This window comes from Mycteria americana, chromosome 1 (genome assembly GCF_035582795.1).
Source record: "Mycteria americana isolate JAX WOST 10 ecotype Jacksonville Zoo and Gardens chromosome 1, USCA_MyAme_1.0, whole genome shotgun sequence".
NCBI classification, from domain to species: Eukaryota; Metazoa; Chordata; class Aves; order Ciconiiformes; family Ciconiidae; genus Mycteria; species Mycteria americana.
In genome coordinates, this window is record NC_134365.1 from 215,352 (window position 1) to 235,623 (window position 20,272).

Below are 20,272 nucleotides of genomic sequence, written 5' to 3' on the forward strand. Positions count from 1 at the left end.
GAGCAGAAAGCCTTTGCTTTGGCTGAGTGGGGCTGCCCTGGGGCCAGGCTGGCGGGGATTGGCTCCTGTGGTTGTGTGGTGCTGTGCTCGCTGGTGGCCAAGCACCAGGTTCCTCTCCTGCAGCGGTGCACAGCGGACGTAGGCAGGCAGTGAGGGACTGTGGGACAGCTGTTAAGGACAACTCTCGGGAACCACTGTGCTAAAGACTATTGCCGCAGAACTCTGCAGACAGGATCCCCTACAAGTCGCCACCAGCCACGCACTGCAGCTGCTTCCACATGTGCATGTGCTGGAGGAGTTCAGGGGTGTCCCTGCCTCTTTGCTGGGCACTCAGAGACACAGATGAACCCCGGTGTTCCCAGGCCTGCACTGCGTAGGCATAGGATGCTGCTCCTTATCCCTCTGCCCCTCACTGGGGTCAGCACTGCTCTGCTGTCACCTCAGGAAAGCCAAGCGCTGGTGCAGTGGGTTTGCTCCCAAGAGTGCTGCGTTGCGAGACTTGCCCTTTAATCACCCACACATCCCCAGTGACCCACTAACCCTGGCAAATGGAGAGAGGGAAAATCAATTGGCAGGAGAATTACCCATCAGGCCCTGTAGGACACTGCGGCTACATGCAGGCTGATCAATGAGCACTGCTCCCTCTCCCTCTCCTCGTTAGCTCTGTGCATCCTGACACTCAGTTTGGGGCCACAGTAAGCACAGTCCTGTGCGTGCCCCTGCCCGCATGGGTCAGTTCTGGAGGACACACGCAGCGGTGGCAAAGGACCAGGTTGGGCTGGTACAGGCTGCTTTGTGCTACCTGTCACGTGGGGCTGGGACGGAGCCATGGCAAACAGCAGGGTTGACTGACTTGCTGGTGCCCAGATAAGCAATGAGGAGGGCTCTGGCATTGTGGAACCCTAGCCCTGGGCAAGGCCCTGCCCGGTAGCCCTGGCACGGAGCTGACGGGATACCGAGGACCAGCCCTGTGTCAGTGGGCAGGTGGCCCGTGGGAGCCCCAGATTCCCGACACCCTGCGCAGGGCACTGAGCTCAGGCCCCGCTGTGGGGGCAGAGCAGCACAGTCCCTCCCGCTCCCTGTCTCCCCCCGCGGAGGCCACCGTGCCTTCCACAGTGCCTGCAACCATCGACCGTGCATTCCAGCTGCAGCCGCAGCCGCCCCTGGTAAATCAGTAACGTCTGGCCTGTGTGAGAGGACGACTCTGCTTGTCCCATGGGCATTGCCAGCCAAGCGAAAGCGGACGCTCCCCGATCCTTTGAGGTGAGGGCTTGACTCCCTGCAGCAGCGTGGGAGGGCTGGGGGCTCCAGGCAGGGCTGTTAAACATGACCCTGGGCTCCCCGGTCCTGGGAGGTCTCGGGGGTGACGAGGAGCTTGCACAGCACCTGCACAAAGAGCCGGGGCCAGGCTCAGGAGTGCCGTGGGAGCTGCTGGAGCAGGCATTGGGTCTGGTCTCTGGAGGGGCAAGCATTGCCTGGGGCTCTGCAGCTGTGTCTACAGGGTCTGGCAGGGCGGGGGCGACGCTGGTGCAGGTGGGTGAATGTGCTGCCTTGTCCCCGGTGCAGCTGCCTGGGTGCTGATCTGGAGTAAGTCAGGTGAAGTCTGTCCTTAGTCGGACCTTTCACTAGCAGCGAGGCAGAGGTGGTACCCCAACAGCTTGTCCTGCCGCAACTGCCCCAGCTCCAGCATGCAGGGCCATTCCCAGTGATCCCAGTAGAGACAGCCCTGTGTGCTGCTCTCCATAACCATCCTAGCAGCGACACCCCAGCAGGATGCCGGATCTCCCCTTGGCCCCCACTTGTGATGCTGCTGTATCCGCCCACAACGCCAGTGCGGTGTGAGGAGCCCTGGAGCACAGGGACCTGGTGCAGCTTGTGCCCCTGTCAGCGTGTGGCCATGGGGGAGAGCTGGTGCGGGTGCTTCTCCCACATGTCAGCATGACCCAGGTACCTGGTCCCCGCTGAGTCGGTGCTGCAGTAGCTGTCACTCCCTGCCATCTCTCCCAGGAAAGTAGCGCTTGTGCTAGAGAGCAGCTGCCTGCAGCCTCCTGTACCATGCCTGAAGCGCCAGCCCTTGCTGTGCAGGCACACCTGGGGATGTGGTGAGCCAGATGCTCCCATGCTTGCGTGTCTCAGGAGACCCTGTTCCTCAAAGGGCCAGGCCTTTCCGGAGTCACAGAGTCACTGGGCATGTGAGTTGGAGAGGCGAAGCCCGAGGCAGTGCACCAGCAGGCTCACTGTGCATGGGAAAGCAGGTGCTGGAAAGAGGAGGGAATTTAACCCTGATTCAGACAGGGAAAACTGCCAGTCCCAGGCAGGCTGCATTACTTGCTGTAGTAGACTGGTGCTTGGAGGTTTCTGAAAGACAGTGTGGCTGGACGCAGGTTAACCCACTCAGGTGTTTGTGGCCACGATGCCTGGGTGGCCAACAGTCCCTGCAGAGGAAGATGCAGAAGGTGTGCACTTCTGCTTTGCCCCCATGCTGAGACTTGTAAGATCTCCCTTGATTCTGGAAAGAGCGTCGCTGTTGCTGGTGAGGTGTTAGCTGCTATTATCCTTGTTTCGTTTCCAATGCTCCCTAGCAGACTGTTAGCATCCGTGGGACTGCTGCTGGGGCAGGAGCTGATACCTGCTTGCGATGCGCACTCTGGGTGACAAGGATTTTGAAGCCTGGAAAGGCACGAGCCATGCACCGCACTCCTTTGGAAGTGTGTTATTTTGTATCCCTAAGTATGAATCCAACCTGCAACTGGTCCCTGTGACCAGGGCCCCTCCTGAGTCTGTCAGTCCCTGGGGGAAAGGGGTCTGCCATGCAAGAGGAGACCACATAAGTTGCACTTGTTTAGCCTGCAAAGTGAAGTCTGAGTATGGCTCTAATTGCTGCCTGTGATATGTATATAAATACATACATAAACAAAGGAGGAGAGAAGAGCTTGCACAGGCTAACAGACAATGCTGACGCAAGAGTAGGGTGAACTAGCAGTGAATGTGTGGGCTAGAAATTAGGCCATTTCTAACCATCACAGCAAAGAAGGGTCTGAAACAGCTTTCCAGGAAGAGGAGAGAGAGCGAGAGGAGAGCTGGAGGAAGGAGTTTGGTAAGACGATTTCAGTCATGGCACCTGGGGTGCCAGCAGCCCTGTCCCTGAGGATGGAAAGAGCTACCTCCCAGCCTCCCACAGCCCGGCGCTGGCCGGCTCTGGCTCCGCACAGTGCTGGGCTCTTGCTCCAGGCTGCAGGACCTGGTGCCAATGTCCACAGCTGCAGGTCTTTGCACCCCTCGCTGGAGTTCCTTTGGCTGCACCAACCCGCTCTTCACCCTGCCACAGGACGGAGTGGCAGCACCTTCCCTCCTGCCCAGGCAGGTGCCAGCTTCCCCTGTCTCAGGAGCAGTTCCAGCTGGCACCCCTGCTGCGGACTGCCTTGGTTTCTTCTTCCTGCTCTTATCATGCGCTGAGGCTGCATGTCTTCTTCAGATCTTACCTGTGCACCTTTCTAGGTCCCACCACCGCAGTGCTAGCACTACACATTTCCCAGGATTCTCCCAGCCAGATGCCTTCTCTCCAGAGCAAGAGTAATTCAGTGATACACCAAGTGACAGCCATGGTTCTGCATTACCTCTAACCCAGGGGGGGCCTGGAGCCCCGATGGAGAACTCTGAAGATGCCAGAGCAGTGTTCAGCAGCATGGCGTGGGATGATCCCCACAGCATGGCTGCCCTTGACGGAGGGATTTGCGAGAGATGGCAGGGAAGGTGGCTTAGACTCCGTAACGCTGGGAATGGTGGAGAGTGGGGCAGGCCATCAGGGAATGCTGTTTCTCACAGCAAAAGAGGTAAAGGTGGCTAGACTTTACAACCTCTTGTGAGGGCTATTGCAAAGAGTATTTGGAAATCCAAATAAACTGCTCTACTCTGGGTTTCACTTATTGGTGCTCCTGGTGGCACATGTGGGCAGCTCTACTAGACTAGTGAGGCGTGACTTTTTTTGACGGAAGCATTACTGATTTGTTCCTTTCACTAGAAAATCTTCTTGAAAGATTTTACAACTCTCTTTGATGATTTTTCATCCATTTTTCCTGGTGTTAGAATAAGACTCATTGGATTATAATTTCTAAGATGCTCAACTTGTATCTTTTTTCAAGATAAGTGATTTTTTTCCTCAGCAGAGAAGTTGATTTAATAAGAGAAAATGAATGTGAATGACTCTGCAAGTCAGTAATGGAGTTCGGGCGTGGGGGTGGCCAGTGCATTTTTCCAACCATTCACAGTTGTATCTTAAGCATTATTGGGAACTAATGAGGTACCAGAAGACTGGGAAAAAAAATAAAAGAATAATCCTGACAATTACCATCTGGAGCATTTAATTTCTCCCCCTAGTGAAATAACAAGACAAAAAAAAGGAAAGAAATAAAATCAATGAATGGCAATAGTTGAACAGAACTACGGGCAGCAGACCGCAGGCACAGGCTCCGATGGGTGCTGCTGCACGGCTGGGCGGAGGGAGATTTGCCCCTGAGAGGCCACGAGCCAGAGCCACCTCTGCCCGCTGGGACACCCTGGTTGCAGGACTGATTTAGGGGGTAGATCCTGGCCTGCTTGGTTTGTTGCCGCAGGGTGGTATATGAGGGTGGTTGAAGCTGTGCTGGCTGAGGCAACATGAAGGGACAGTTGTGGCATTGCTCTCGTTTAATTCCCTGTGTGGTGGTGTGTCAGAGGAAGGAAGGCAGCGGGTGGGAGCCAGGCCCCTCTACGGCAGTGCATGTTCAGAGGAAAGCTGTAGCATTTGGGGGGTCTTGTGCAAGAACAGTGCCCACTGTCAGCGAGGCGTGCCCCTGCCTGCACGGCACAGGCATGGCTCCGGAGAGGTGATGGGCAGAGCTCGGGATCCGTCCCCAATGCCTTTGGGCAGATGGGTCCGCATCCAAAGTATTCCTCTGTGTTGGCTCCAGGCTTCCTGCAGCTTGTGAGTCCTCGCCAGCTCCGTGAAGGTGCAGGTGTACATGTGTGCCCCAGCTGCAGGAGGTCTTCCTGCTCTGCTGCTTGTGAGGGCGTACACAAGTGTGCATTGCCGTTGTCCCATCTGTTCCAGGGTCTGCCCGCCTCTGTGTGGATGCATGCCCACAGGATGCAGTCAAACCACGTGTTGCTTGTATTTCTGATGATTTATCTCCTTACTATGTGCATTTTTCCAAGCAGAACTTCGTGTTCCTCCTGCTCTTGTTTCTGATCTCTTTAGGGCCTTTTCACTTGCCTACTCCCAGTTTCACACCATATTTCATTAAGGTGTTGTTTGATCCTTTCTTCCAAGTCACTAATAAAAATCAGGCCCAGTCCTCGCCCTGAGCCCATGGCAGTAGCTGAACAGCAGTGGTGACAGCTCGTTTTGCGTCCAGCCTTTGGCTACTTTCAGGCCTGACCAAGAGGCAGGCAGAGCCAGTCTCCCACGCTGCAATGTCGGGCGAGGCTCTGCCCGTCCCATGGCATCTGCCACTCTCAGGGAGCAATCCCAGGCCAGGGACTTCTGACACGGGCCCTTTGTTGGCCCATCTCCCAGCCTTGCCGGGTGGCTGACACGCGCACAGCATCCTCCATACAGACGCGGCTTCCCTCAGCCCCGCTTCCTCTGCTGGGGCATCAGCTGTCAAGATTTGAGACCGTGGGCTCTCAGGGTCATGCGTGGGTCGTGACAGGTCCTGCCAAGGGTCTGCACGGTCCCTGTCCTGCCCTCAGCCCCTCGCCGCAGGGTGCTGGGCGCTCCTCAGGGCTCTGCTGCATGCTGTGCTTCCTCATCTTGCCATGTCTCAGTGCACGTGCAAGGATGGGACAGCCTCCCTGAACGCTGTGCCACCCTTGCCTGTCCCCCAGGACACTGGCACGCTGCTGGTGGCAGACTGGGAGAGGCCCCATGGACCCACACTCGCGTGGCTGCAGGTGTCTTCTCTTGGCCTTGAGCCGTTTGGAGTGATTCTGCCATGTGCAGGCCGCAGTTGCTGGCTTCCCAGTTCAGACTTTCCATGCTCCCCTCTCTGGCCCTTTGTTCAAGACGTATTTTTGCCGTCTCCCTTCCTGACCACTCTTCTTCCTTTGTCTTTTGTGCTATGAGAGACTTCAGCCGGCAGCTCCTTCTTGGCTGTTTGTGACTCATGGTCATTTCATCCACTTCTTCCCCTCACCAGCTGCACCTCATCCCTGGTGTCCCTGACTCAAAGCCGCAGAGCCCAGCCTGTTCCCTGCAGCCATCGCTTTTGCCAGGCGGCCTTGTCTGCTTCAAAGCCTGCATCCCTTTGCCTGAGACCTGCGAGCTGCTCAGCCCCAGCATGTGCTCTGTGGAGCTGCAGTTCTGATGCACCTCTACCTGGGGCCTGGACAGACACAGGATGGGGTATGCTGTGTGCTCCGTGGAGCAGGAGGCTTTCCAACGCCATCGGTCTTGTCTCCTCTCGCCCCAGTGCCCTGCTAGAGAGCTGTTCTCAGACCCCGGGGAGACACAGCAGGAGAGCTGCTGCGGGACAGGCACCCTGGAAAGGCATGGTCTTGGCTTTCTTTGCTGCTGGGCAAGAATGTTTTCTCATACCTTAAAAAGGGACTAGTTGGGGATGACTGAAACTGTCATGGCACTGTGTCCTCCTGTCCAAGCACAAAGGCTTGACCCATGCCAGAGTGGCACTGAGACACCAGGGGCGATGGGAATCTGGGGTGCAGGGGAAGCAGGAGACTCCCTGGTCCTTGCATCTGTGAAGCAGCAGCAGACAGACGGGACCTGCAGCTCTCCAGCACAGGGGTGCAGATGTGGATCAAAGGAAAGGAGGAGCCCAGAGACCGGCACGTTGCTCCTGGGCTGATCTCATTGTTTGTCATGATCAAGCCATGATTTCTGTTCTGGTGCTAGTGCCACAGAGTTGCAGTGCTCGTGCTCCAGGACCTGTTAGACTCTCCCTCTGACCCTGAACTTCCAGGTCTGTGGATGCAGCCTTCTCTGCCTGTCTCACCTGTTCTGCCAGTGCAAGGCATTTGCAGCAGATGCTGCTCCAGCTGGGAGTTGCTTGGGGCCAGCCAGCCTTGCAGAGTCAGGCTCTCACTGATGCCTGCCTTGTGCAGTCCCTCGGCCTCAGGGTGGGAGGGCTGAAGGAAGAGCCATTAGTCATTTCCTGGACAGATCCAGGCCATACCGTAAATCTCTCCAGCTCTTAGTGGTTTGGGGGCTATTTCTGTTTGAGGATTGTCACGTAGATTAAAGCCTTGAATCCCAGCCAGTGCTGGACCGGACACAGTCCCATGCACAGTCCTGCAGGGCTCAGCCCAGCATCCCGTCTGCTCTTGGCAGGGCAGTTGCTGGCCTGTCCCTGCCTGGGAGCAAGGGCTTGACCTGCTGGGCAGGCAGGGTCCTCCTGGCTTTAATTAGCCCTCACTGGCGGGGGGACTGGCAGAAAGAGCAGCCCATGGTGGCAGCTGCTTGCGTCTCTGCTCTATGCTGGAGCTAACGGTAGCTGCGCCTGCCACCGCTCCAGTGCGTGCGCATGTGGCTTCTCTGACTGAGAGAGGTCTCTGGGGTGGAAACACAGGTCAGCTGTCCTCTCACTCCCAAAACTTTGGCACAAGGGCACCGCTGTATCCTGTTGTCCAAGCACAAGCCAGTTCGGGAAACCCCTGGCAGACAGCCCCAGCTCCTCGCCCAATGTGCTGGTGGAGGTGCTACTGGAGCCTGCAGTCCAGGGGCCGCTCTGGCTGTTTGCAGGTGTGCACAGACGCAGTGGGTGGTGACCACCTCCAAGCAGGGATATTGGGGACCTCACAGTGGGCAGCACTCCAGTAACTGCAGAATGAACAGTTTACAGGGCCAGAACCAAGACCTTTCCCTGTAAAATGCAGAGACAGGCAGGGTGCTGACCCCCCCCCCCCTCCGAGTCACATCTGCTTGTCCTGCTGATGTCCAGCCTCCCACATGAGTCCCCCCTGGCAGATGGGGAAGGAGCCAGGCAGGTGCGGCAGGTATGCTGGTGCGGATGTGGAGATGGAGGATCATGGTTGCAGATGGGGGACAGGGCCACTGGGACCAACTGCAGGCATTGGTGATGGTGTGGAGAGAAGGCAGTTGATCAAAGGAGCAAAGCAGGCCCCAGAACCTGGGACAACACATCCTCCCTGCCGGGGTCCCCCCCCGTGGGGTCCCTGCGGGGGTGCCCGTGTGCAGTGTGGGGGTCCTCTCCTGGGCCCCTGCCGGGGGATGGTCCCTGCTGGGGGGTGTTCCGCGGGGACCCGCAGGAATGCCCGTGTGCAGTGTTGGGGTTCTCTCCCGGGCCCCTGCTGGAGGATGGTCCCTGCTGGGGGGGGTCTCACGGAGTCCCTGCGGGGGTGCCCGTGTGCAGTGTGGGGGTCCTCTCCCGGGCCCCTGCTGGAGGATGGTCCCTGCTGGGGGGAGGTCCCGCGGGGTCCCCGCAGGGATGCCCGTGTGCAGTGTGGGGATCCTCTCCCGGGCCCCTGCCGGGGGATGGTCCCTGCTGGGGGGGGGTCCCGCGGGGTCCCCGCAGGGATGCCCATGTGCAGTGTGGGGGTCCGCGCTCACCGCCTCTCCTCACCCCGCAGGGCCCCCGGGCGGGCTGTGAGCTCGGCCCCCGGTGCCGGTGCCGGCCGCCCCGCTGCGCCGCACGGAGCATGCCTCTGAGCCCCGCCGGCAGCAAACATGAGAGCCCGGAGTCGCCGCCGCCAGAGCCGCCGCCGCCGCCGGAGCGACAGCCCCGCGCCGCCACCGCCGGGGAGCCGGGCGCCGGCCTGCGGGAGGAGGCTCGGCTCGACCCGGCCCGGGGCCCCGGCGGGCCCCGCTCCCCCAAGCTGGCGGCCCCGGCGCGCATGGAGGAGCCCGCGCCCGGCGCCATCGTCGTCCGCATCGGCATCCCCGACCTCCAGCAGACGGTGAGTGCCCGCCCTGGCCCCGGCCCCGGCCCCGGCCCCGGCCCCGACCCACATCCCGACCCGGCCCCGGTTCCGCTCCGCGACAGCTGCCGTCCCGGCACCACCCGGCAAACTTCGCACCGCCGCGGGGCCGGCAGGACGGCTCCCCAGCGCCCCGCTCCCCGGTGCCCCGCTCCCCATTGCCCCGCTTCCCGGTGCCCCGGCTCTCCATTGCCCCGCTCGCCGGCTCCCCGCTCCCCGGTGCCCCGGCTCCCCGGTGCCCCCGCTCCCCTTTTCCCCGCAGAGCCCGGCAGGGACGCGGGCGGAGCGGGCCGGGCAGCCCCGGCCGCAGCGCTGCCTTTCCGGGGCGCAGCGCGGCCGGGGCGCTTCGGGGCCCCCGGTGCGGCCGCAGCCGGGGCCGCTCCCGCCGCCGGGGGCCCGCACCGGCCCGGGACCGGGCTGCGCTCCGCCGCCTGCCCCGAGCGCGGGGCACAGCGGGGCTGGGCGTGGGGAGCGGGCGCAGCTTACGAGGCTCCAGCATCGGCATGGTACCGGTACCGGTACTGCTCCAGCACTGGCTCTGGCACCGGGATCGGCTCCGGCACCAGGCCGGGCTTCGGGCCAGGCTCCGGGAGCACGGAGCCGCAGCGCAGCGCTGGGACCTGACGGCCGCCTGCTTGCTGGCGGTGCGGGCAGGCAAGACCGGGCAGGGTGTGCGGGCAGCAGGGCTGCGCCGAGCCGGGTGTGGGTGTGCGTGGGCTATGCACGGATGCCGATGTGACTGCAGCGGGGTCAAGCGTCAGGCCCGGGTGCAGCACAGCAGGTCGCGCTGCGTGCTGGGTGCGCCGCTGCGCCGGACGGCAGCACGGCGGGGTGTGGTGTGCCGGGCCAGGGTGCCGCAGGCAGGACGTGCAGGTGTGACCTGCCGGGAGCTGAGGTGTGACACAGGAGGGCACAGGCATCACGGCGTGTCAGCCGGGGCGGCTGTGACGTGGGGCGGCACGTGTGGCACGGAGGGGCAGAGTGTGGCGTGACGGGTGGTTACCCCCGGGCACAGCGGGTGCCTGGCAGGGCGCAGTGAACCATGGAGGGTGTGGGGTGGCTGTTACAGACTGGGGCAGTGTTGGGGGTCACCTGTGGTATTGGATGCCTGGGGGGAGCGAGTGCTTGGAAACTGAGCCTGGTCAGTGCAGGGAAAAAGTTCACTGAAGGCCTGCAGTAACTGTGGCCCTAACGAAGAGTGCTCATTAGAGCTGGGGTGCTGGGAGCAGTGGCTTGCCTGGGGATGGGTGGACTGCGAGGCAGAGGGAGCCTGTGCTCCAGGACGAGGCATTGCGGGCAGGAGAGGGGGTGCCCCTTGGGGTTGAGGGGTGGGGGGAGATGAGGAGACGGAGAGACTTGGGGCGAGCAGAGCATTGCTGGGGTGGAGGGGACTAAAGGAAGTGAGAGCACTCCTCTTTGGTGGGGAAAGAGTTGTCTTTGGGAGACTGGCATGGGGGTCCTGCTCGGTAGTGGAGGGGTAGCGGCTGGGGCCAGAGAGCTTGCTAGAGGACGGTGGCTCTGGGGCTGAGCTGGGGCCAAGCACTCGAGGCTGAGGTGCTGGCACACTTGCAGGCACAACTCTGCAGGCTCAGCTGCCAAGCACTGGGGAGCGGCAGAGGCAGGCGAGGCAGCGCTGCCTTTGCTGTCGAAGAATCGGACAGACTCTCTGCTCTAATGAGGACTGACCTTGTGCTGCAGGAAGGGCTTTACACCTGCTTGCTCCCGCCCCAGCCTCTGCTAGGGTTGTGAGCAAGGCTCTGGGGACACGGCATCTGCTCTTTCCCTTCACTGCTGTATTAGCCCCAGCACATCAGCTCCTCCTCCGTCAGCCCTGTGCATACCCAACCCCGAGCTGATGCACAGACCCGGGTCTCATCCGGCTCCAGCCCTCACCCCAGATCCCGTTGTGTGATGCAGCACGGGGCAGGGCCCAAGGACTTTCAGTGAGGGCCCTTGCTCTGCACATTGCCATGGTATCCACCTCTCTGCTTTGCTGTTCCTTGGGCACTGCTTTGCAACTCCCTTCCTTGTCTTAGTTTGTTTTGGGAGCGTGCATGGGCATTGGAGGAAGCAGCAATGCTGGAGTCAGTGTGATGGTGTGTTGCAACCCTCCCACCCCCCTTCCTCCTTACAAGTCCTCCACTGCAACCAGGGGATAGTCCCAGAGTCAGTGAAGCCGCTCAGCCTTGCCAGACCGAAGATCACCCGATGCAGTGGAGGGAATGGGGCACTTCATGCAAAGCGGAGCATCTTTGCATGTGTAAAGTAGGAATTTCCCTCCCAGATCTCCCTTCCGCAAGGGGCAGATGCATATCAGAGAGCTGAAGAGTGGAAATGTTTCTGGTGCAACCTCCGTGGGCTGGGGGTGGGAGCCAGCAGAGCAGGAGCCCCTGGGGAGACCCGCGGGCTGCCTGGGGCTGGGGGCGTTGCTCCTCTCGGGCGGCCGAGCAGTGCTTCGGGCTGGCAGAGGGGCGGTGGGGAGCGCTGGGGACGTGGGGCAGCGCTGCCGGGTGCAGGTAAGAGCACCAGAGCGCTCGCACCCTGCAGAGCGCAGGCTGCACACCGCGAGCCTGGCTGATGTGCAGAGACAGTCACTGCAGTCGCAGCTCGGGGCTCTGGCTTTGCAGAGCGAGTAGTGGGAGCTCACAGGTCGAGCACGGCGCTCATGGAGGGGCAGGGCTGCCCGACCAGCCCTGTCCCCGCTGCCCGTCCCACGGGGCAGCGTGCTCTGGATTTCATGGGATGCAGATGGGAGTTGGAGACTGTGCTGTGGCACCTGCTTCCCCAGGCAGAGAGAGGCAGGATGAAAGCAGATTTGGGTGCAGGCTCCCTGCAGAGCAGTTTGCCCTGGGGAGCCGTGGGAGGCAGGACGGTGCGATGGCTGCTCTGTCAAACCCTCCGCTGCCCCGTGGGCTGGGCGAGGGGAGCCGGACACCCCGTGCTGCTCCCTGCACTGTACTCCCGTGCCGTCACCAGCCCGCAGCTGTGCTCAGGCTGGTTGGTGTCGGGGGCATCCCTTTCTTTCAAACCAAGGCAGTGCCTGCAGAGGGCTGTTGCATTTACAGCTCAGGTGGGGGCTGACTTCCCAAATAGAAACTGCCTGTTTTGCAAACTCCTCTTCTGTGCTAGCTGAGGCACCTTCACTTCAATAAAGGGAGGCAGGAAAAACCCAGCTGGCTTAACAGTATGCATCCCTAAGAGCTGTATAGTGTCCTGTGACTGGCTCTGAACTTCCTTAGGCTCCTGTGCATCATCCCCATGCATCAGCTCTCTGATTCGGGCACTCACAGTGCTCATTCCTTGTGCCTTGAGCAGACAGGCTTGGTCCCTGTCTGTAAGGTGACATCCAAGCAGATTGGGGACCTGACCAGTATGAAAGGGGAAAACGAGCAATTGAGCCTGTCCCATCTGCCACTGCTGGGCTTGCCGCTGTACTCCCGTCTCCTCCATGAGGCACTCTGGGATGTGTTGGAGGATGTTTGCTGTGTTTTGGAGAAGCTCACAGGACAGATGCTCTAGAGCTGTGTGCGTTACGTGCCTCCTCCTCCACTCTTACAGGGCATGGGGTCCTTGTTCTCACCCAGCTGGAGAGCGGTGAGGATCCTAGACCTCTTCCCTGCTCCTGCTCCTGGCCCATATGGGTCCTGCTCCTCCCTGCAGTTAATGGGCATTGTGCTGGCACCTGTCCGACTGGAGCCCGGCTGTCTTTCCCAGGGCTGCTGTGGCTCAGCAGGGCTGTGGCACACTGTCTCTCAGGCCAGGTGGGGACCCGTTTCCTGGCATGGTCTCTTGCTGCTCAGACCCTTTTCCCTGGGCTTGGATAGGCCTTTGCACTTCAGAGTAGCTGCTGTCGAGCTGTTGTTCGCCTGAGTCTGCATCCGCAGGGCAGGGAAGACCCTGAGGCACAGGCATCTTCCTGGAGGTGTCCTTCCTCTGCTTTTACTGCTCTGCTTGTCTGGCTTTGCTGCAGTGGTGGCCCTCCCTGGGAGACAGCTGGCAGGGAGGCTGACACTTTGGCTGCTCTGTGGGGGGCTCTCGCTCCTGGCCAGCGTTAGTGTCTGCACCCCGGGAGGGATCTCACAGCCTGCGGGTGCAGACTGAGACTCAGGCAGGCTGAGGAAAGGGAATGATGTCCGGTAGGCAGTGATGAGGCACAGGACCCTGATGGCACCTGCAAGAGAGGCAGTCAATTGCCTGCCTTGTGATGGGACCAGTCCTCACCTCCTCTGACCTGGCTCTGCATCTCCTTCCTGGACCTGTCCAGAGGCTGAGTTGCTCTGAGTGATGGGGCACATGCATTAGGGACCATCCAAGAAAAGAGGCTTTCTTCCCTGCTTGCTCTAGGAAGAGCACAAACATAAGGAGAAGGGATGGGACCCCAACAGGGATCACTGGCCTCCACAGGACTGTGTGGTGCTGGCAAGGGGTTGGTGTGCCAAAGGGGTTTTGCTCACTGAACTCCAGCCCTTGCACAGTATGAAGTGACCCCCTACCCTCCTCTCATGGGTGCCTCTGGGGCTCTGGGTCTGGCTTGGCAGCTGCAGCACATGGCTGCTGTGCCATAGGCTTTGCTATAGCAAGCTCTGCTTGAAGACAGGGATTGTCTCTTTTGGGATCTCCAGGCACAGGATGGACAGGTAGCTTTTCAGTAACAAGTCAGACTCCATTAGCTGCCAGAGTTTCAGAGATCAGGACTTCAGCTGGGCAAAGTTCAGTTTGTTCAATCAAGTTCATGTCTTCTGTCAGGGTTGGAGCCTTCAGGTGGGTTTTGAGACTGTGAAGCAGCTGACTTTTCAAGTCAAGTTTCCCAGCTCTCTTGGAGTTGTCTCCAAGCCTCTTTTAGGTTCTTTTGCAGCTCTCCATCACTGTCTTTATTCAGCTGAAAGCCTTTGAATTCACTGTTAGTGGTTTCCATTGTTAGGAGCAAATCTCCACCCGAGGCTATGACCTTGTCTCTGAAAAGGCAGTCTCTTCAGGCACATCACTGTTTACATCCTAATGACGGGCCAGCACTTTCAGCTTAAATAGGCTGAGCAACATGCACCCACTCTGAGCTCAGGGAAGAGAGGCTAAGCTGCCCTAACACCCATACAAACAGCTTGAGAAATGGAACCTGGAGCACGGGAGGAACAGGACGTCTCCTACTCTGCACAGACACATGAGATGCAGAGAGGCAGGTAGAGATGGGACAGAAGGATGGGTCCTTCTGCAGTGCAGAAACCGGGGAGGGATCTGCTTGGATGGTAAGGGAGCACATCTTAATTACCAAAAGGAGACTCCCTTTCTTGCAGTGCAGAAGTAGCTGGTGGCATTCCCTGCTGTGTAGTTGAAGAGCTCTGCTGGGAACGCAAACAGGCTATAAACCCCTCAGAGTACTGACCGACAGAGTTGCTTCAGGGAGTTGCATGGTTCCTAAAGCCTATAGGCATGGGACAGCCTTGCAGGTGTTGGGGGCCATGGACTGTCCTGGGCAGGGGCAGAGGCTGGGGCTGTGGAAGATGAGCAGTGCTTGGCATGTGCTGGCACACGCTGCTCCTGTGCTGGGGAGTGCCTGGGACTGTGGTCAGGAGCCACACAATGCCCTGCAGCCTGAAGGGTCTTGTGTCCTGCATGGCCTCTGGCAGGCGACTCCACTACTTAGCTGGATATTTTTCATGGTTCCCAAAATTTGCTGTCCCCTATTCCCCTCTGTGAGCTCTCTGTGTGGCAGCTGAGGCACTCAAGGCAAGTGTTTGGGGAAAGGAAGGTGCCACAAGATGGGTACATCTTGTCACTTCAGTTTTGGGTCCTTGTCTCCTCTCCTCCCCTCCCTTCCCACTAGCAGTTTCCGAAGGACTCTAAGTAGCAGTGTCCCGTGTGTTTGGGGACTCAGCTGTTCAGGAGGTGCCTGGGCCTGCCCAGCCTGCTCTGGGGTCCACCGTGATGGGACCCCGGCTCCTGCTGCATGGAGTGTGGGTGCTGTGCTCCTGCAAGCAGGTTTTGGGGGACGATGGGTGCAAGGGGGATGGCCGGTCTGCTGGGAGCCCCGAGGTGAAGTCAGGGCAGGTCATGTTGGTGGCCGGGCAGGAGGAGGAAGGACAATTTGTGCTGTAGTGGAGGGGAAGAGTGATATTGAGACCCTTTGAGGGGCAGATGCTAATTTTGCATGAGAAACAGAAAGCTGTTTGTGTTGGAGAGGATGCTGTGGATGGGTTTCTTGTGATGATGCCATTTGGGAGCATCTGGGCTGCACAGGGAAGCTGGGCGTGCGAGGCTGGAGGGACCATCCGTCCATGGGAGGCGTGTGACCATGGCTGCTTGGTGTTGCTGGGAACGTGGGCTCTGCTCCTCAGCACCGGCAGAGCGGGCAGTGCCAACAGGGAGCCGCCGTCTCTCGTGGCATCTGGGTGCAGCCCTGTGGTGACAGCCTTGGCAGTTTCAGGCCAGATCATCGGTTCCCAAGCTGGCAGGATCACAGTTGGTAAGGTGGATTTGCAGCCCCGGATAGAATTTGATCTCATCTGCAAAGGGGATCATGCTGAAGCATGGCCAGTTACCTGTGTCACAGCCGGGAAAGCCCAGGTGATGCTGAAGGATCTGCATCCTGTGAAAGGATGTCCTGTGGTGTCCAGGCAGTGGGACCTGACATGTCTTTCCTCTGCTGGCATCTGTCCTGCAGGAGGGCTCCTCCCCCACACAGGGCTTTGGTGATGTGTCGGGGACCGGCGAGGAAATGTCTCACGATGAAGGGCCTTGGAGGCATGGGACCACCCAGCTCCATTTGTGAGAGGCTGTTTGAGGTCTCCGCTGAGGCCAGGGCCTCCCTTTGCTGCAGAATGGAGTTGCTCATTTCCCTCTGTGGCTGCAGAAAAGGCTCTGCCCTAATTCCTCTTCTCAGTCACCTGATACTTCAGGTTAATATTTTCTGGCTTGTTATCTCCTTAATGCAAATGAAAGAAGAGCCCGAGAACGAGAGCACAAAGCATTGATTTTTCTGTTAAGCCAAGGGAAACGAAGAAATAAATTTTCCTGTTATAAAAGAGAGATAGGCAAAGTTTTCTTGAACTTCTGCTTAGTCAGGACTGATGGTGGGAAGGCAGGCTGCTAAGAGACGGCATGACGTGCCTTTCATTTAGGATCTGATTTGAATTCACTGTGCCACAAGCCCATAAGCGCGGCTGCAGTCCATCCTGCGAGCAGTACCAATGCTGCATCTCTGCAGCTCAGTGAGGCAGGGAAGCGGTGGCCACGAGCTGTGGCCGAGCGAGCTGCCCACTGACAATGGAGGCACGGGGACTGCGCACAGCTTCACCTGTGGCCAGAGGGGAGGTGGGGTGCAGTCAGCACAGGGCGGGTGGGGAGGGGTCTGTGGCACCTTTGCTGATGTGTCTCTGGGTGCTGCAGAGGGGCTGTGCGACAAGGGACACTGGTTCTGACCAGGTGGCTTGCAAAAAAGGGTTGTTGTATTTGTAAATGAAAGGCCCTTTCTATAAAACATGCTACCTGCTGCACTGTTTCCTCTCCCTAAAATAAGAGCAGAGAAAAGACAGGGGAATGTAGGAAATGCTAGCGGGCACATCTCTTCTGAGCCAGGAGTGCCAAAGCCTCTTGCTCTGCTGCTGTGTGCTCTGTCCCGGGTGATTGCCCATGACACAGGACAGACTTTAACTCTGAAAAGTACGTGAAGAGGTGCAGTCAGTTTGTCTGCTCTGGCTTGGCAGCTGCAGATGCTCGGCAGCCGTGTGAAGCAGCTGGGAGGACCGCTGCAGCACCGTGCTGGCAGGCATGGCAGCAGACCTGCCTGCAGCCTGCTCTGGCTTCCTGGACAAGGTGCGGTCCCTCACACTGGCTGCTTTCCTCCAGCTACAGAGAGTTTTATTCTGCACGGCTGTTCGGATGCCATGTGCTAAGTAACATGGTGCTGACTGTGGACATCTCAGCAGACAGAAATGCTGAGCTCATGAAAGCAATTGATAAGAAAAGGATGAATGAAACTATTCTTAACATTTATTGTGGGTTAAAAATCCAGTAGTAAAAATCGTAGTGAAAATCTGCTGGCATGTATGATTTATATAAATTGCTGTCCCAAGCCCATGTTGCTCCCAGGGTGGCTTCAGGTGTTGGCAGAACAGGAAAGGCTTCCTGGGGTTGGTGGCAGAGGCCTGGGGAAGCACTACACTCTGGGGCATCCCAACTCCCCGCAGGACCCCCTTGCACCAGGGCTGGTGTAGTTAACATGCAGACTTTGAATAGATCTGCCCTATATACACTATAGGTTGATAGGAATCAACACAGGGGACCACTCAGTTGCACAGAATCCCTCCTCACCATCAGCTGCTGCTGCACCGAAAAATATGAGAGGCTATTGTTCTATCAAAAGAGGAGGAAAAATTGTCTGGTCGGTGGTGTAGTCTTTGAGCAGCGGCATGTGATGGTGTAATTAAGGACTGCACGGTGTTGAGCTCACGAGGGGGCAGAGCCACTGTGCTCCACGTTCAGCAACTGCCTGCAGACGGCATGGCTGGCAAGTGCCACTCTCCTCTCTGGCTCCAGGGATTGTCTCCCACAGGATCTAACACTTGCTGGAAACCCCGGCTGCTCCCGGCTGCTCTTGTGTGTGTCAGTGCACTTGCAGGGCTGAATCTGGGGAGTAACCCTGCTCGATGGGCTGTGCAAAACAGAGTGGGTGGGCAGGGGTGAGCAGACCCCCCGCGGGAGAGTGGGGCTGCAGCCCAGGGTCTGCCGTGCCGGCGGTGTGGCGTGGGGAGCCCAAGCGTTTCATCGGTCCTAGTGCAAGCCTCTGGCCACCGTCCCGCTCCCCACTCAGCCATGCCGGGGAAGCAGCGGTGCGGGAGCTGGGCTCATTGCTGGTGGCAATGGTGTCTGGTGTGGAGCTCCACACGCCTGCTGTCAGTGCTGTGCTAGCGTTTCGCTCCACGGACCCATTCTGTACCATGGCTGTAGGGCAGGGAATTGATTTGTTTTGACAGCCTGGGCTCTATAGTGACTCCCAAGATAGCAATTTATTTGGAGTTTGATAACCTGGGAAGCTCCCCTCCTCCTTTAATCCTGGTCTGCATAAGCTGCTGGTGCACACTGGTGGCCTTGCACAGCCGAAGGAGTGTGAGCCTGGGCAAAGGAAAGAGGAGGCCGATGTGCAAGGCCCTGAGGATCCTTTCTAAAGCTGGTAGAGCTTCTTTATCTCGCCTGCCTGCTCCTGCATTCGGCCCATGGCTGCTTATCCTCCAGGAAGAGCCATTTCAGCTCAGCTTTTGGCTGTGCATTGCTCTGTGGGAGGGGGTGGTGGAGACCCAGGATAAAATTATCCCAAACGCCCACAAGATTTATGAGATTATAGTCTGTTTTTTAAGGAGACAGAAACTTGCTCAAGCTAAGGTTTGTTTCTCTGAAATAGTTATGAATTGTGGGTCTGTATCATTAAAACATGTTTGAAAACTGATTCCCAAAGTCTTGCGGCAGGAGCGCTTTGGAAACAAGTCGCAACCTCATTTGGGGCCCAGTGGTAGGAAAAGGTGGCAATACAGAAATAATCCTAGGCAAAAGTGCCTCCAGCGGTCATCAAAGTCCTCTCTGTCTGTAGTGTGTGCTGGCGCTGAAATCCTGCAAGGTGTCTGACCAAACCTGGGATATATCCCATGGGAAAATGCTTTCTGCAGCAGCTGGTGGGCAGCACTGGCTGCCCTCCACATGGCCAGTTGCCACCATGCTTGTAATTATGGAACGGCGAGGCGCAGGTTTTCTATTTACTTTTTCACTGGAAGCAGGGAAAACTTGTTCCAAGGAATCACATCGCATAAAAAACTTATACGTAGAGAGATAAGAGCCTCTTGCAGACGAGTGGTACTTAGGAAGCTGCTAACTATCAGAGAGCTGGAGCTTATTGAAATAGCTTGGAAAGATCTAGATGAATGGCGATGTGCAGTTGATGAGACTTCCTCCCAGAGATTTCCAAGGGCTTTTCTTCTCCATCGTGTGCTGGCAACTCTTTTTCTTTTCCCTTTTAAATCATGTTGAAGCCAGACTGAGGAGCTGCTGTAGGTTAAAATAACATTTTTCCCCATTAGCTTTAACTGGCAGCAGCTCCCTGTGCTGGGTCAGCGTGCACCAGTGGAGTCCAGGGAGGAGATGGGCCCCCTGCAGCAGCAGCAGCCTGTCTGTGAACTGCCTCCTTCATGGGGAACACAGGCCTTTCTCCTCTTCTGGATTGTGTTCAGCTGGATCTGGCGTCAAATGGCGTCCACAGACATCGCCACTGGCAGAAATGGTGACTGCCCATTCCTGCCCTGGTGACTGCCTGTTCCTGCCCCGTGCGGAGCCAGCACTGGCACTCGCACTGCCCCGGGGCTGCGGGGCGGATCTGGTGGTATCTAGCTTTATTCCAGGTGTTCACACTGAGCGACACCAGGGATGTGTTGTGAGCTCCTGGCAGCGCGCGGATGGAGCCCGCGATTTAAATATACACCCACCCACACCTTGCTCTACTTAGGTGCCTATCTATCACAAATCAGGAATAAAAAGCTCAAAATCATGTTCTTGCATTTCATCTTCTCCGAGGTAATTTCTAACTCGAGGAATGAAAAGCCTTGCTTTACCACAAAGGCCTTTCCCCAAGGGCCGAGGAGGACATCACCCTGTGTCCTGAGGCCGGGCGGGAACACCGCTCGCTGCGGCTTCCTTCAGGAGGAGGAAGAGGCGTGAGCCAGCCTGTGCAGCTGCCTGCTTTCTGTGCCCAGAGAGGGAAGGGAGCCCGACAGAAAAGAGAGGGGTGAGGAGAGCGGGGCTTGCGCCGCGGTCCTGCCGGCGTGGCAGCTTCCCAAGGGGCAGGAGCGTGGCCGCCAGCCATGGCACCTGCCCTCCCCTCCTGGGCATGCAGGCTCCTCTCCTCTGTCCCAGGCTTTGCCTCTCACTGGTTTCCCAGTACCACGTAAATCCTAAAATCCCTTTTTCCAGACTCTGTTTTGTCTCAGCTATGTGAGCAGTGAAAAAAAAAAGAAAATCAGCAGAACTTTATTGCTGCAAAGGGAAGATCTGGAGGTCAGGAATTGACCTCTGAAATGGCCTAAACCTGTGCTGAAAACTTTGATCCTTGGCCAAAGCATCTGCTTTCTGCTGCTGTAAAAATCTGTAGCTGTCAATAGTTGTATTGGATTTTTCATCCCTTTTAGGGGAGAATCAAACCACTTATGCACATGCTTTGAGATGCTTTTTGATTACAAGCCGCACATTGTTTTTCCATAGGAACCCAGCCTCTTTCAGTTCAGATTAATAGTGCTCAGTGAATGAGGCAGCTGTTCTGCTTTTTTTTATCCTTCTTATTCACTGTGCAGCCCCATGCTTCATT

General features: G+C 58.1%; 1 protein-coding gene across 5 annotated transcripts in view; it reads left to right on the top strand.

The window, feature by feature from the left end:
• Nucleotides 1–7,941: 7,941 nt before the first annotated feature.
• SHANK3 (SH3 and multiple ankyrin repeat domains 3) overlaps nt 7,942–20,272 on the top strand; it is a 372,706-nt gene continuing 360,375 nt past the window's right edge. For all 5 annotated transcript variants that reach the window (XM_075506645.1, XM_075506615.1, XM_075506886.1 and 2 more), the window contains exons 1-2: nt 7,942–7,989; nt 8,584–8,910. In XM_075506645.1, coding sequence (XP_075362760.1) covers nt 8,653–8,910 — 258 coding nt within the window. In that variant the 5' untranslated portion in view covers nt 7,942–7,989; nt 8,584–8,652. The remainder of the gene's footprint in view (nt 7,990–8,583; nt 8,911–20,272) is intronic.